At 38.7% G+C, this 17,042-nt stretch overlaps 1 protein-coding gene across 1 annotated transcript in view; it reads left to right on the forward strand.

Moving 5' to 3' along the window:
* FMN1 (formin 1) overlaps positions 1-17,042 on the forward strand; it is a 391,026-nt gene that overhangs the window by 73,233 nt on the left and 300,751 nt on the right. Inside the window, exon 2 of the mRNA XM_029951580.1 lies at positions 3,729-3,907. Within this exon, the coding sequence (XP_029807440.1) occupies positions 3,729-3,907 (179 nt within the window). The remainder of the gene's footprint in view (positions 1-3,728; positions 3,908-17,042) is intronic.

Consider the following 17,042-nt stretch of genomic DNA (forward strand, 5'->3'; position numbering starts at 1 on the left):
AATCTGGGTTGATTCCAGGCAACAAGACTGTGTCTGGGTCTTCTTTGAGTGTCTAATTTGGGCTCCCTAGTGTGTGCTTGTCTCATGGTGATGGCAGAAATATAAAGAAAGCGGGGAACACATGAAATGCCTCTTAAGGCCTTGGCTCAAAATTGGCATCTTGTCACATTGCCCACATTCAATTGGCTAAAGCAAGTCACAAGGCCAGGTCCAACATCCATGGACCAGGGAAAATATACAACATCTATGCCAATGGGTGGAGCTACACAGGCAACTGGAAAAGGCCTTGGGTGCATAACTGTAATGCAGGGAGCAACTGAAGAAGTGGGAACAATAACCCATTGTACCTCAGGTAGGGACGCCTATTCCATTTTGGAAAGATGAGTGATGGAGACCGCTTCCAATTTTAAATGGCATGTTACCTTTCCTTTCTGTCTGCTTCTGTTGTGTTGATAATTGACAGCCAAACCCCAGTCTGATGTTGTAGGTTAGCATCAGGAAGTGCAGCTCATCATTTGAATGGTTGGGAAAAGCACAGACTTTCAAAGTGGTCCTAAGGTAAGTCGCCGTTCCTGTACTGTGACTGTGTCCATGTTGTGTTAACAGCGGTCAGCTGTAGAATTAACCTGTGTGCATGTGTGGCTCATCAAGCTGTTGCGATATCTTTGAGAAACAAAATAGCCAATAAGTACTGAGTAAAACACAGACATAAGATGCCTATGGAGGGAAGAGACATCATTGAGTTGAGACTGTTTTAAGCTTTTTGCAAGATGTCCAATGAACATCTAACACCTCAAAATCTATTTGTGTCATAAACTTAGATGACATTTGACTATTTGACAGAATATACTCACCTAATTTCCGGTACCTTTTCTGTCTTTATGACATTTAATTAGTTAAGGAGAGTAATGTGGCCCCTACCTATTTTAATCAATATGGATACGTGCTTTATTTTTGACTGTTCAAAAAACTTGTGTTGCTATTATCAAACCTCTCTATTCAAAGACTTTCTTGGTAAGCTTATGGCGTCCTTTCCAATGGGGAATTTGTCATTTTCACCTATTTTGTCAGACTTTTGAGAATAACAGTTTTGTTATTTATTTCTGACCTTGGTCCTTTCCTGTCGTCACGATCTTTACCAAAATTACTAGGCGTCACCTTTATAGCTTGCGCATTTCCTTCTTAGGGATATTGTCTGGTTAAGTATGAGACATTACAAAATTGGCTCTTTAAAAACCATCTCCAAAACAAAGTTGCTTTTCATTGTTTGTGCCTAAACTTGATGCTGTTTTTCCTCTGCATAGAGAGTGAATTGGACCGCACTGCACACGTTTCTAAGCAAGTGTTGCTTAGCTACTGCAGGGTGTGGGAGTGCGTTCCTGTGTACATCTGCATTTCATCAAGGACGCCAGATTCTTGTTATTGTGGGAGTTTATCACTCTCTTACACCTAAATGATGAATTTCTAGTCACCAGACAATATGCCTTTGATGATGTAGATGTCTTGCCTTAGGTGTTGTATATTATGCTGTTTGTGATATACATATTATGTTTTATGTTGTTTTATTAATCTGTGTAAACGTTATCCAAAGTCAGCTGCTATCCCCCCCTCAAAAAGAAAGAAAGAAAAGTGGAGGGATTTTAAAAGAGAGGTGATTAGTAATTAAAATATTTCAGAGTACACCGATAAATTTAAAAAAGATTGATTTCCTCTTAATTGCCAGGTTTAAACAAATATTCTAGGAGAGGGATGAGCCTTATAAATGGAAGTTAAACAGAGCTTTAATCTCTCCATCTGTTAAAGCATGGCCAGGACCACCTTCCTCTCAGGGTCACTATAAGGATAAAGGGGAGGGAGGAGCTTAACAGAGTGCACCTCTCTGAGGTTCTTTCAGGCGGTAGCCCTTTTCTGTGTCTTCTGAGCAGGAGTGGGGACACTGCAGCACACGAGGCCCTAAGCAAAAGCCAGGAGGCGGTCTGTCTAGAGAGAGTAGGTAGCAAGGGGCATGTAGAATGGGCGAGGCCAGGTGAAGGAAAAGGCCCTCTTTCTAAATGAAGGAAGGGCCTGGCTGTGGCTTTCCACACACCCTATGTCTGCAGGGGAGATGCCTGAGGCCTTGGATTCTTATTTGCTTGATGGCTACAGAAAAGCATTTTGTCAACAGCCTGCCAGAGGGCAACTGTAGAGACACTGTGCCCTCTGTCATCTTCCACTTTGAAGTGTGATTGGAACCCAACCAACCGAACAAGCAAACAAAAAGCAAAACCTTGGCAGTTTTCAAATTTTCTTTCTTCTAAAATTCTACATTAATATAAAGGAGGAGCGTGTTACCCTACAGTCCTGTTGCTAGCCAACTAGTCTTAGCCCCAGTGACTCGTACATCAGGTTCTCAGTGTGGCAGAAGTCCTTGGCTGGCTCTGGGCCACTATCAAAGAGACACTATTACAAGGATTATGTGCAATAAATACCCTATCATATAATGAGATCACCCTAGCGATTTCTGTTGCCAAGTACACTGAGCCTAAACCCTTCTGCCTAGTTGCTTAATATTTTGCCGTGGTTGCTTACCAGGAATAAGAGAGGCCTAGGAGCTTGAGAGCTGTGTAAGGCTTTAGAGGTGATCTAATCTAGTGTTTTCCAAAGTATGTCCCAGTGAAACACTGGAGACTTCCAACACACTTAACAGGTATCCTTTAAGTGGATTCTGTGATCAAATAAGTTTGGAAAACACGTCACACAGAGCTAAGCTCCTTTCCTAAAGGGTGTTTCAAGGTCTTCAATATGGTAACATGAATCATGGCTCCAGGGGACACAGCAGGCAGCTTTTCCCATACTTATTTGACCATGAAGTCCTTTTGTCGTACAACACGCATTGCCATTTCAAGAATGCCAGGCAGTGGCCACATAGTCTAGTGATTAAGAGCCTGACTTCCAGTGTTTAACTGCCTGGGCTCAATGCCTGGCTTTACCATTTATTGACCTTATGATCTCCAGCAAACTGCTTACCCTATTTTGTGCTTCAGTTTCCCCATCTAAAATGGGAGCACAAATTCTATCTGCCTCCAGCATTACCTTAACACTTAAAGAAACGAGCCTAAAACAGTGCCTGGCACATCCTTGACAATGATCATCCTAATGTAGTGTGAGTAAAAATGAGCACAATACCCTCATTCCAGAAGTGAGAAAGTGAGTTCCAAATAGTTCACTCATGCAGTGTCACTCATTCAACAAAGTGACCAGGTGCCAGGATGCATCACACATGATAATTCTGTCCCCAGGAATAAAAATGAACACGGTGTGGTTCCTGTTCTGCAAGAACACGCACACTAGTGACTAGTGACTTGGCTCAGGTAACACCTTTCAGTAGTGAAACCAACAACTCAGGCCCCCTGACTGCTGTCACTCCAGCTCATCCTCCAAGTCTGCTCTGAAAGAGAATGATCTGTATGGCTGGATTGGTAAGCAAGGGTAGTGAGCACAGAGGAGAGCTAATAGACTTCTCTATTTAAATTGAGTATGAGGGAAAATGTTTTAAATTTCTTGTTAGTGGTGATCCAGAAACAGTGATCGAGACAGGCACTTTTGGAAGAAAGCAAACTCTAAAAACACACCCTAGAAAGGAACATAAGAGGCAGTATGCAATGGCCCAGATAGGAGTCCCTAAGTATGGCTGGCTTGGTGTTTTTCTTGCCGCAGTGTCACTGAGGGTCTTCTCTGGTTTTGTCTAGGCATCTCCTTGGAGGCCTTCCCCCGGGACTGTTTCAATGAGCAGACAGCAACTAGGGACCTTCCCAACAGGGATGGAAGTGCCTGGCTGCTGGGCTATAGAGCAGGACCAGCCTGTCCATTTCTGCTCCACGAGGAGAGAGAGAAGCCAAACAAGAGCGAACTGTACTTGGATCTCCATGTAAGTAGAGATAAGTCTTTGTGCTTGAGCTGTGATTCTTTGCAGTCAACAGAGATGCGTTTAATGGAAATTGTGTTCATAAAACTACTGAAGCTGTGTTTTGTGTGGGGGTCATTATCTGAAAGTCGGTTGGTTGTGGAAAACAGATATACCTCAGTGGTCTGGAACTTGTACACCGGAAAGTGACTGTGTTTACAGTTTACCTGAATGTTTTCCCAGTGCTCTCCTCCATATCAGCTTTACTGCCTACACCTTCTTATGGGAGTACCTGTTTGCTGCTTGCCACCTGTTAATATCAATTTTCTAAAAAGTTGGGAACATGCGCTAGCCAACCAAGAGGCTCTGGAGTTACCAGAGCCTTGCAAACAGCCCATCTCTCTGACACATTCCTAAACCTTTCTCTCCAGCTGCAATAACAGGCGCCCAAGGCAGCAGGCAGGGTTTTAGCTCCTGGCCTGATAGAGTGACCAGACTGTCATGATTGCCACCACGCCTCTCCAGCTCTCGGTTTCTTTTCAGAGATGGGATAAACATGAGGAATCCAAGGAGTTTTCTTTCTTTCTTTTCCTTCTTTCCTCTCCCTTTCTTCCTTTCTTCCTCTTCCTCTTCCCTTCCCTTTTTTGCCATTAACTTTAATACCCACTGGCAAGTTCGTGTCCTTGATTCCTTTTGGTACCTTCCAGTTCATTACTTTCAGGTCCAGAAGAAAAAGCCCAGTGAACCTTGTGCTTTTCATAATTATAACTGCATAGTCATGGATGCCACTTTAGAAAAGCATTCGACATCCCAGTTATTACAAAAAGGAGGTTTGGAATGAAGGTGAAAGATGAAAATCTGCAAAGCTTTGTATGAGGAGACGGAAATTTGTAATGTTTCTGTTTTTGTCTCCCTACCTCCAAAGTTAAGGTGTGCATCTTGAGATGTGGTCAATGAGAGCAGTGTAACAGTGACATCTATTGGTCAGATTATTGAAATTGCATTTGCTGCAGCCAGGAGGCTTGGCGTCTGAAGGTGTTGAAATGGATTTTTTTTTCAGAGCTTTTATTTCTTTTCTTTTCTTTTTTTTTTTAGAGCTTTTATTTCTTTAAATAATCTCTACACCCAGTGTGGGGCTCGAACTCACGACCTTGAGACCAAGAGTCACACACTCTTCTGACTTGAGCCAGGCAGGTGCCCCTGAAATGAATGGATTTTGAAAGACTACCTTCTTTTTCTTCTGTGTTTTTAAAAAATTATGTTTACCCATGTTTTTAAACACATTGGCTAAGCTATGTATTTCTGGTTTATTTCTTAGTTTTACCTATTTCAATTATGAAAATCATACACAATTTTCAAAAATTTGAAAAATGTACTAAAATTAAATGAAAACAAATAACTGATAATTTCAGCAGGCAAGGATACCAACTGTTAAAATTTGATAAATTTTCTTTGTATTTTTCAGAAAAAAATACTTTTTAAAATGAGATATTTTTTTAATCTACAAGCATAGATTGTATGTTTCCTCCTTTTTCTTTTTCCTCTTTTTTCTTTGTCAATTACTTTAAGATTGCTCATCCATATTGCTATCTATCCTTTCTAGATGTATTTTAAGTGATGTTCTTCTACATTCTACTAATGTTTTGCCAATATGTTCTTCTAAATATTCTATTACATTGTATCTTGAAACATTTTTAAATCATTTCTCTGTTATTTGATGTTGACATTGTTTTCAATTGTAGAATAGTCCACAATTTGGAAATAAATAGCACTACGCAACATATAATTTTTCTTAGACCTCTTCTAAGAAAATGTATAAATACTAGTATTTATACATTATACATTATATACATTATATGATATAATTTATACATTATATACATTATATGATATAAAATTATATTGGCACATAAAATAATTACATAAACATCTGATAAAATATATAAATATTTGTGTTTCTTAGTTTTCCATTAATTATAATTTTTAAAAAAGATCATTTTCCACATCAGTGATTTCTACACACGTTGGGCCCTAGGCCTCCTGCCCTCCAAGCCCTCTACTCTCTTCAGACAGTACAAGTAACTCCTATGTTTTATTTATTTATTTTATTATTATTTTTAATGTTGATATTGTAAGTAAGATTTCCATTTGAAGGGGTTCTACTCATTTAATAAAAGTTTTGATCCCCACACCAGCTTGCAAGGAGCTCTTTCCTTCTGGGGGACTTTAAACAGTAAGGCCAGGGAGGCCGTATTGCTGCGTGATACTTCCATCAGTTTTCAGTGTTAGACAGGACTGCTCTGGTTTCAGTTCCGGAGCTGGTTTGCAGCATTAACATCAGGAGTTATTTTCCTCAGCCTTTTTCTATAGATAGGCTACTTCTCATTAGTATGCGGGGGTGATAGCTAAAACATTTAATTGGTGGGAGTTTGACACCCAGAAATCAAAATGGCCACTGGTGTTAGGGTTGGAGCTGCTATTAGTTCTTTACGTTCTCTTACGTAGCCATGCAGTGATGTTGTTGCTGTTGTTGTATAGAGTTAGAGAGGAAATAATTTAGGCTTCGGGGACCATATAGTCTCTGTTGTAACTACTCAACTCTGATGAGAGAAACAGCCATAGAGAATATGAATGAGTGAGTTTGTGCTCCAGTAAATGTTTTTAGATGCTGAAATTTGAAATTCATATAATGTTCACATGTCAAGAAACATTCATCTTTTGATTTTTCTCCCGCCATTTAAAAATATAAAGATCATTCTTAGCTTACAAGTCATTCAAAACCAGGCAGTGGGCCAGATCTGCAGTTCGTCAATCTCTGCTCTAGACCAAGAGATGGAAATCTCCTTCACTTCCTCTCTCAACACTGACCGGCTACGGCATTGTGGGCACTGGCTTACCTTCAGTTTCTTAATCCAGTGTGTTTTCACAGAATAGAGAAGAGCAGGAACAGATGAAACAAAGAGTCTTTTACCTATAATATTAAATTTCTGGGGCACCTGGGTGGCTCAGTCGGTTAAGCGTCTGACTTCGGCTCAGGTGATGATTTCCCAGTTCAGTTTGTGGGTTTGAACCCTGCATCAGGCTCTGTGCTGACAGCTAGCTCAGAGTCTGGAGCCTGTCTTCAGAATCTGTCTCCCTCTCTCTCTGACCTTCCCCTGTTCACGCTCTCTCTCTCTCTCAAAAATAAATAAAACATTAAAAATATTGATAATATGAAATTTCCTAATTCTGTTATAGGAGCATAAGCAATACTAACATGTGGTGAATGGAAATTATTTACAGAAAACACATAGATCTCAATGTGAAATCTTTGTTCTAATTGGTGGAACCATGTCACAACTCTCATCTCAAGATCAAAATTTGTAGTCTCCTAACTCTGTTTGAAGGCTCATAGGACTTTCCATCTCTCCAGTGCTATCTTTCCCTTCTCCCCAAGTTTTACTGAGGTATCCTGACATGTAATATTGTGTAAGTTTCAGATGTAAAACATAATAATTTGATTGAAGTGTATATTATGAAATTATTATTGTAACAAGTTTCATTAACATCTGTCACTTCACACAGTTGCACATTTTTTATATTAAAAAAATTTTTTTAACTTTTATTCACTTCTGAGAGACAGAGAGAGACAGAATGTGAGCAGGAGAGGGGAGAGAGGGGGGAGACACAGAGTTGAAAATAGGCTCCAGGCTCTGAATTGTCAGCACAAAGCTGGATGCGGGGCTCAAACTCACGAATGGCGAGATCATGACATGAGCCGAGGTCGAATGCTTAACCAACTGAGCCACCCAGGTGCCCCAACATATTTTCTTTTTCTTGTGATGAAAACTTTAAGATCTATTCTCTTTGTAGCTTTCAAACATGCAGTACAGTATTGTTAGCTCTAGTCACCATGCTGTACGTACTGAGAATTGATTCGTCTTTTAACTGGAAGTCTGTACCCTTCCATCACCTTCCCCATTCCCTGCCTCTGGCAATCTGTTCTTTGTTTCTGTGAGTTATGTTTTTTTGTTTTTTTGTTTTGTTTTGTTTGTTTAGATTCTGCATATAATTGCGAACATACAGTATTTGTCTTTTTCTGTCTTATCTCATTTAGCATAATGCCTGTCAGTCAGGTCCATCCATATTGTCCCATGCCATATTCAATAGTTACTGAATTGTCAGAAAATACAGAGGTTCCTTTGGGGAATGGCAGGAGGTGAGAGGCTCATGTTGGGCAGACATTACGAAGCCTCAAGGCACCATCTATTTACCATCCAGTATGTATTTCAATGTTTAAACATCCAGTGCTGCTGTCTTAGTGTCACTTGGCTGACTGTCAACCAGACCGCTGTGCAGAGTGGTTCTGTTTGGCTGATTAACTTCTAGTCCCAATCAAACAAATTCTGTGGACCCTTCTGGTTGGTCTGCAAAACTCCTGAAAGACTAAACTCAATGTGCAGTCAGCTTTACTTTTGGGTCATGAGGTAGCTGAATATTGTATAGGACATACTCACAGTGGGAAAAAATAATGTGTTGTTTGTCTGAAATTTAAACTTAACTGGTTGTCCTGAGCTTTATTTACTGGATCTAGCAACGTTTGGTGTCAATTTAGGGGCACCATCCAAATGCGGCAAATGTGTGAATTTTTCTAGGGTAGCATCTGTATATGATAAACCTTTGGTCACATCCCATTTAGAGTATGAACACTACAGAGTTAGCCATAAAGGGCAGTATCTTATATTCCACCAAACTAGGACCTGTCATTAGCCACATTCCTCAGTTTTGGGTACACCTTGAACCAGATCCGTCAAAGGCAACTGACTATGGACAGACTAGAGAGTAAATGGGGCCTAACTTCTTACAATGAGTGAAGTTTCTCAAAGATTCTATTTGAGAAGAATGTTCACTGATGAAATATGGGGGAGATGGCAGGGTTCAGAGGTGATGGCCAAGAACGAAATCTTAAACACGACTTTGGTACAAAAAGGTGATTTTATTAAAGCAAGGGAACAGAATCTGTGAGAAGGAAGAGCTACTCAGGGGTTGTGAAGAGTGACTAGTTATATACTATGGAATTGGGGGAGGCAAAGACAAAAGGGAGGACTCTAGAGGGACCTAGAAATGCTAAAGAGGACTCCTAAGATACCGATCCCTTGCTATTGTCAAGCTAAGGTTGTTTTCCTCTAGTAAGGCATTCGCTTTAGGACTGTAGCAGGTTCCTGGAGAAATGTTCTACTCTGTATTTGCCTCAAGTATTTGTCAGTGGGCTAAAGGTTATAATGAAATTTAATTTTACTTGCCATTTCCTTTTTGCCTTTGTTCCCCTCATCACTATGGAGGGGAGGGTGGCTCCAGGAAATTGAGTCTATAGGTTTCTGGAGAGTAAGCTATTGACAAGATTGCCTTTTTCTTGTTATTTACTAAGATATTTGTAACCTGATGGAGACTCAGTGTCATCTCTATCAGTTAACCCTTTGTTTCCCCCTTTCCTTTGTTGTTGGGCAGCCTGGAGTACCTGAGGAATATCACACATACCCCACCTTGTGTGTGTGGTGGGAGTGGGAGGACATTGTGCTAGCTCGTGCTTGGCCCTCAGCTGGCCTTATGGTTCCCTCATCATATCCTCCCTGAATAATTTTGACCCTTAAATCTTTAAGGTTGCTAAAGATGGAAGGTCTCATCTTCTGTAACTTCCTCCTATTGAGTAGAGGCTTAGAGATGTCCCTATCTATGGGTCAATATTGATCATTTGAGGAGCATATAGGGGAGTTACAAAAGGCAGAGGCAGCTGAATCCAAGGTGGATGTGTATGAACATTCTTTTTTTTTTTTTTAACATTTATTTATTTATTTATTTTTTTTTTTTTGAGAGAGTATGAGCGGGGCAGGGGCAGAGAGAGAGAGAGGGAGACAATTGGAAGCAGGCTCCAGGCTCTAAGCTGTCAGCACAGAGCCCAATGCGAGGCTCGAACTCATGGATCACGAGATCATGACCTGAGCCAAAGCTCAGCTTAACCGACTGAGCCACCCAGGCACCCCCAAACCTTCTTGAGTAGCAAGGATTATCTCTTGGCTTGAAATTATTGTGGTGATGGAGCCTTGGCACCAGGCAGAGACACATGGGCAAAAACAGCAAAATGTAATTAGAATAACAAAAGAAACCCCAATAAAAGTCCTTGTTAGTTGACAAAAATCCTTCAGTCCAAGTAACCAATCATCAAAGGAAAGAGAAGGACAAGTATTCATGTCAATTAGAAATCCAGAAATATTTGTGTGATCATCTGGAATGTATACATAGCATTTTGTTTTTATGAGTGTATAAGTTCCACCTTGTGCAGCAGTTAAAACAACTAATGCCATTCTATTTTGTAGAACTGTTCTATGCATTTGAGTTAATCAGTATTTAATAATAGAATATGTTATTTTGAGAGTCATTTAAGGCCTTAACTGTGTAACATGTGGTATTTAACCATTATATAGACTGCTTTGGTTAGTGAGCAATCAGACAACAAGGCTTTTTTTTTTAAATAGAAACAAGAAAAATATAGGTTAATGGTCAGAGCAGATTACAAACCCAGTGTCTGGCAGTGATAACATTTTTAGATGTCTGGCCTGAAGCCTTTTCAGATGGAATGGGAACAGGCAGCAGGAATCAGATGGTTTTTGTTTTTTGCTTTTTGGGTTTTTTGTTTGTTTCTTTCTTTTTTGTTCTGTAATTCAAATGTCTGTGGTGATCCTTTTGAATGGCCCTTTGTAAGAAGGAATAGTATAAGTTGGGGAAAGGAGAATTAAAAAGAAAGGTATAACCATCATAAGAGAAGTTTGAGATCTTCCACTGGTTTATAGGAATAAGAAGGTGCATTAGTTTGTCCACTGGTTTCCTGTGAAGGAGGTACGGGTTTTATTTTAGATCCAGGAGCCCATGAAGAGTTCCTCCTAAATTTATTGCCAGGGGAGTGCTTAATATGACCCAGGTAGAGGCCCTTCAATTTTGGAGTTAAATCCCCTGCTATGTTAGACTTTCAATCCTTTAAATAAATTAGGTCTTTTATTATATGGGGTGGGTTTCTAGAAACTGTCATATCAGGGAGCCTACGGTTTTCATAGAGGTTGATGAATTACCCCGGCCTCAAGTGAATAACTTAATAAGGCACCGTAGTCTTTATCTATTGATAGGTCTACAGTGAGAAAAGAATTTTCATATATAATTGTTGGGGGAAGCCATCCCATTTTTTATTATTTTATTTATTTATTTATTTATTTATTTTAACATTTATTCAGTTTTGAGAGACAGAGACAGAGTGTGAACAGTGGAGGAGTAGAGAGAGAGGGAAACACAGAATCTGAAGCAGGCTCCTGGCTCTGAGATGTCAGCACAGAGCCCAATGCAGGGCTCGAACTCACTGATTGCAAGATCATGACCTGAGCTGAGTCATATGCCCAGTCAACCGAGCCAGCCAGGCACCCCTCCATCCCAATTTGTAGTTGTTTAATTATATGCCCGTGAGGTTTTGTTATTATCCCCACAGAATAACAAGCACAGAAGTTTGTCCATACAGGAAATGTTATGACACTTTTTCTAAAGTTTACCTCAAGTTGTCTAGTTTAGGCAAACATTTAAAGACAATCAGAACTAGATTTTAACATCTATAAAAACATAGTTCTTTTCTCTTAAAACCCTCATTTCCAGAGATAGCCAAATCAAGACTAATTCATTTACGTTTTAATAAACTTGGCCTAATTATTTACGTAAGCTCAGCAAGAATAGTGATCATATAGATATATTATAATTTGATTTGCTGGAACCTTTTATAAGGAATCTAGATTGAGGCTTTTCACAGCCTCTTCAGGCCAGAAGCCAAGCCAACTGCTTGCCATCAGACATGCCTGATATACCTGTAGATTTGGGAACATTCCTTTCCATGAGGTCCCCAACATATCCTGAGGTTCCTGCACCTCCCAGGAAGTGACATTCTTTACTCACCTGGTAAGGCTGCTGGGAGCTCTGTAGGCAAGATAAAAGGCCAACATTTCCAGGGGGCTTTACGGCTCCGTGTCTCATTAAGTCAACCTTAGTTCCTTAGAGCTCTATGGTCATATCTGAGTCTATGCATGACTCTCAAATATGACATTCCAGTCAAAGCCCTGGTAAAATAACCAGTATTTCCAATGGTGTCCTGTTACAAGAAGAAGATTCTTATTGAACTTTTGTAAATGATTATAATTCTCAAGAAAGGAAGAAAAGTCACCGAGAGTTTTTGAATTTTAGAGGGTCCAGGTAGAGTCAAAAATTAAATACTTCAGTGTGTTCACAAATGAATACTTTATCACATTCCTGAATGTCAAAGAAGAGCAAACTTGTAGAGAACCAGCAATATTTCAAAACAAAAGTTGCTGGGTGCCCAGGTGACTCAGTTGATTTAGCATCCAACTTCAGCTCAGGTCATGATCTCATGGTCCTGAGTTCAAGTCCCCCCATCAGGCTCTGTATTGACAGCTCAGAGCCTGGAGCCTGCTTACAATTCTGTGTCTCCCTCTCTCTGCCCCTCCCCTGCTGGCACTCTTTCTGTCTCTCAAAAATAAAAATTAGCACTAAAAATAAAACAAAACCAAAGTTGCAAAACTATAACCATCTTCTTCAGTTCATTTAGTTCCAAGTTCCTAATTCTTGTTCAGTTTGAATGCAGCATTTTAGTTCTGGAAATTCTTACCCATTTTAGTATTAATCTTAAAACTATTGAACACTGGTATTTGTCCTAAAAATCATTTCTATAAATCGTGAAGATGAAACATGTTTAATATGAGCATCAGAATAATTATAAATGACAGAAATCTCAGACATGGACATGGTTAACAATCTGATGAGAATTCATTATCATGCAATTGCTAAGGAAATTTGGTCATTTCTGTGACACATGACACTTTGATAATCAGAGTATCAAGTGATAACCTTTATTACCAAGACAGTGAAACTTTAGGAATTGCATTTATATTTGAGCAGTTATAGTATTTACCAAACAGTACAACCTAAGGTTTACTGTTATTTGTTTGACCTTGTTTACAGAGTAACTTAACATACCAAAAAAGGCCTAATTGATCAAAAAGACTTCATTTACAATTTAAATCCTGGGAAACTTGTTAAAACCGTAGAGTGTTATAAAGCATATCCTAAATAGATTACAGATCATTACAAATTTTAAAACTTTAAATCATTTATTTACCCAAGGTGGCAATAGAGATTCTAAAGGCAAATATGTAAGGTTATATAGTTGTTAGCAAAACTTAGCTCCTTTACCATTGGCAAGTTTTAACTAAGTAATCAAAGCCTTGATAAAGACAAAACAGAACCTTTGGTTTTCTAGGCAGACAAAAAGAGGGGAAAAAACCCTGATTGGTTTACATTTTCTTATCAAGAGCAGATCAAGGGTCCAAGAAAACTTTGTCTTTTGAATAGAGAGAGAAAAGCAGAATCCATTTCAACTTAGTCCGTCCTGACCACACATAAAATTCCTTTCCAAAGATTTCCCTTCAGGAATGTTCTACAACCTTCCTTTGCCTTCGAATTTTTGTCCCAAGCCATTTATCTCCAAACAACTAGTCTCATTTAGGACAACATTACTTTCTTTTACCTTTGACAAAAAATGTATTTCCATTCCTTTTATCTTTCTTACACATTTTCTACTTTTTTACATAGAGTTGCTTTTCTTATTTCCATCAGTCTTAATTATATTTAGCAGAATTTTAACTCTTCAAAACCTTAGTCCCCAGTGAAAACTTAGTAACCAATTGAGACCCTTCAAACCAGAATTGTTTGAATGGCATATTCATGAATTAGTTATCATATTTAAATAGAAATCCCTGCTCATGTCAAACATCTAGTTCTTATGCTGTTTTCCATTCTTCCCTTGACATCCAGCTGTCCTCTGTATATACTGCAAGATAATGACACATCTCATAACATCTCAGATTTCTTTAAAAACAAAAAGAACTTGTTTTACCCATTGAACTATGTTAATGGTTAATGGAACTGTGAAACTCATTTTCTTTGATCTTGATCCTTAAACTTATTGTCCTTATTTCCTCTTTGTCTGTTGGAGCATGCACTAAATAGTTGCACATGTAAAACTTGGACTCTTGAGAATGTAGGGTTTTAAAGCCTGGGAGAACATAGAATAGAACTGAGTTTTATAAAAATACTGAGAAATTTCTCTAGGAATTGTATTTAAGTGAATTGGAAATATTGCAGTAGAAGTATTTTATTTGGTTTCCCTAAAGTTCAGGTAATTGCTTTTCAGCCTCCCCTTTCTGTCTTAAAACCACAGCTCTGTGTGTACTCATTGGACTGAGTTCTGTGAGCATCATGTGGCCTCTTTAAAGCCTGCTCTCTGCATGTATCATTTATGTTCCATGTGTGTATTTCAGAAAAGCATTTTTCTTCTCTCCCCAGGATACACATGGACATTTGTGGTTAAAATGACAATCCCATATGACCCATTTAGAGTTTTAAGTGTGGTAGCCTTTGCCTAGAGAATGCTCAGGGCACTCCTATGTTAACGTGAGATATCAGTGTATGTGGCCTAGTTATTTTTCTCAGATCTTTTGATTTTTATAGGCTTTAATGAAGCCATCTTGATTTGTTATTACCATTATTTCTAAATTGCATTAAGAACTGAAGCTATTCCATAAATGTCCTGTGTATAACATGTATCATAAACTTCCCTCTCTATCTACAGAAAATAAAATATCTTGATTCTAGGAACTGCTAAAACATTCCTTCAGAATATTTCATGATACTTTTTAAGGCACTGAAAGTGACAGTCATGCTATATATACTTTTGTTGAAATCCCAAATTCAAATGATGTACAAAATGGAGGCAACAGTGAGTATATTTCATGTCTGTGAAAATGCGATTCTTTCACCCATGATTCCTGCAACTAACCACACTCTACAAGGACAGCCCCTATTTATTGAATGTCTTTGGTGATGAACCAAGCACTGGGTTAAGAATATTAGCACATTCAGTTCTTAGTACAGTCCTATGAGTTAAATATTATTTTTCCCATTTTATATATGTAGATACTAGTTCATAGATGTTAAGGAACTTGCCTAACTGACACAGCTAGTATGTGATTAATAAGTAATATTTCATATTGAACCCAAATATGTCCCATTTCAAAGCCATAGCTCTTGTTCCCTCTTCTCTTTGCCCTCTCTTTAACTGTGTTTGAGAATAGGATCATAGCTGTGACAATGCCTACCTTGCTTTCTCCTTTGAATTTTAATATATTCACACTTGTTTCCACATTCTTCTCTTAAAATAACTAAATTGTGAGTATTAACCTAAAGCAACCATTACTGATAAAATCAGGGCTCATATCTTTGTTTCCTTTCTGTCCTCGGCAAAGTCTTTCTAGCTTCAGTAGCCATTTGGTTCTGGTAATGAGGTGATCTATTTTGCCTCCATTCAGACTTTTCAGTTTGAAGGAGAACTATTATAAATACTATAGTTTGGCTTTATCGTGATGAAAAGAACGAACATTTAGAATCAGATTGATCCAGTTCAAATCCTGGCTTTGATACTCATTGGTTTTATAATCTTAGAATTGACCTAATTTCTTTGAACCTCAGTGTTAACATTTATAGCAGTGTCCATAACACCAGTCACTAGCCATAGGTGGCTATTAATTAAAGTTAAATAAAATTTAAAATTTAGTTTCTCAGTCACACTAGACATAGTTTAAGTGCTCAGAGGCCACTGTAGCTAGTATCTACTGTTTTGGACATACAGATAGAGACTATTTCCATCTCTGTAGAAACTGGCACTGGACAGCATTAATCTATAAAATGAGGTTAATGATACTTTTTGTGGAGTTATAGTAGGGTTATAAGGAAGGCACGAGAGGCCTTGCATAAAGAACATAGCATGGTGCCCACTCGGGACAACAAAAACACCCTAAAAAGTGCTCCTTCTCTCCCCCTTCTTCCCTCATGCCTGCTTTTTTCATCCACCTTCATTTTGTTTCAGGTAAATCCATACCTGTCGTAATTTTTGCTGTTGCCTTGTTTAAATATAAAATTAGTTTAAAATAATACCTGGATCTTTGGTGTTCGAACTAATATTCCTAAGATAACTTTTACCTTAAAAAAAAAAACTTAAGGAAAAGGAAGAGATACACAGTTACGGCATAGCCAATGGCTATTGGGAAGCCGTTTTTACTATCTGGGAAGAAGGAGAGTACAGGCAGGAATAGGTTATCTATGGTTTATTAGATTCCAGATCTTTAGCTAAAACTGTTATCAAGAACAACATTAGCCGCGATGAAATACTTTCTTTATGGACTCCATGCCTTCCGAAGTGATTGTCCATGTGGTGCATAAATATTATTGATTTTAGAAAAGCTCAGAAACCTTCACAAATATGTCCCAGGAAATTGTGTCCCTTAAAGAATGCTCCTTTTCTCCCCTCCTCTCCAGCTTCACAACTTAAGTCTTGGCCTTTCCTTTTCCTACATTATTTTATTTTGTTCTGGACATTGAATCTATTTCTGGAGAACCTTTGATACTGTTTGGTGGAATCAGATGTAGAAATATTTGATAGTAAGATCCTAACTAGTGAATGTAATAACTATTTCAGCCTTGATTTTGGTATTTGTAAGAGAAAGGGGATTTTAAATGAAGTAACCCTTTGAAGTCTAATGACTTGGAGTACAAACAAAAGAAGAAAATGGTTAGTGCTCTGCTGGGGATGACCTGGGCACTTTCCCAGGACGGCCACTGGGAGCACTCCTTCCCTACACTGGGCCGAGGTCACAGTGCTTAGGGATCACGCTTTTGAGTTTCAGCAGCCATATGTATCAGCAGACTCTTGAGAAAAGGATTTTCTTGAGAAAATGCAAATTCATGTGTTTTTGTTTGTTTACTTGTTTTCTGAAATGATTGAATTGGTTTAACAATCATCTTGGAGCACAGGAAAACTATTAAAGAGCATGATGAACTCAGTCTCCTTGTACAGTGGCCACCTGGGTGAATTTTAAGGTAATTTACTCCCTTCAGGTGATAAATATGGAAAAGCAATCCAGAGAATATTGGCCCTGAAACATTGAAAGGGACCCCTTGAAAGCATTTTCTTTGATGCTCTATTCACTCTTGGCCCAGATGTGGTATGGGTAGGTGTTGT

Source organism: Suricata suricatta, chromosome 9 (assembly GCF_006229205.1).
Source record: "Suricata suricatta isolate VVHF042 chromosome 9, meerkat_22Aug2017_6uvM2_HiC, whole genome shotgun sequence".
Lineage (NCBI taxonomy): Eukaryota > Metazoa > Chordata > Mammalia > Carnivora > Herpestidae > Suricata > Suricata suricatta.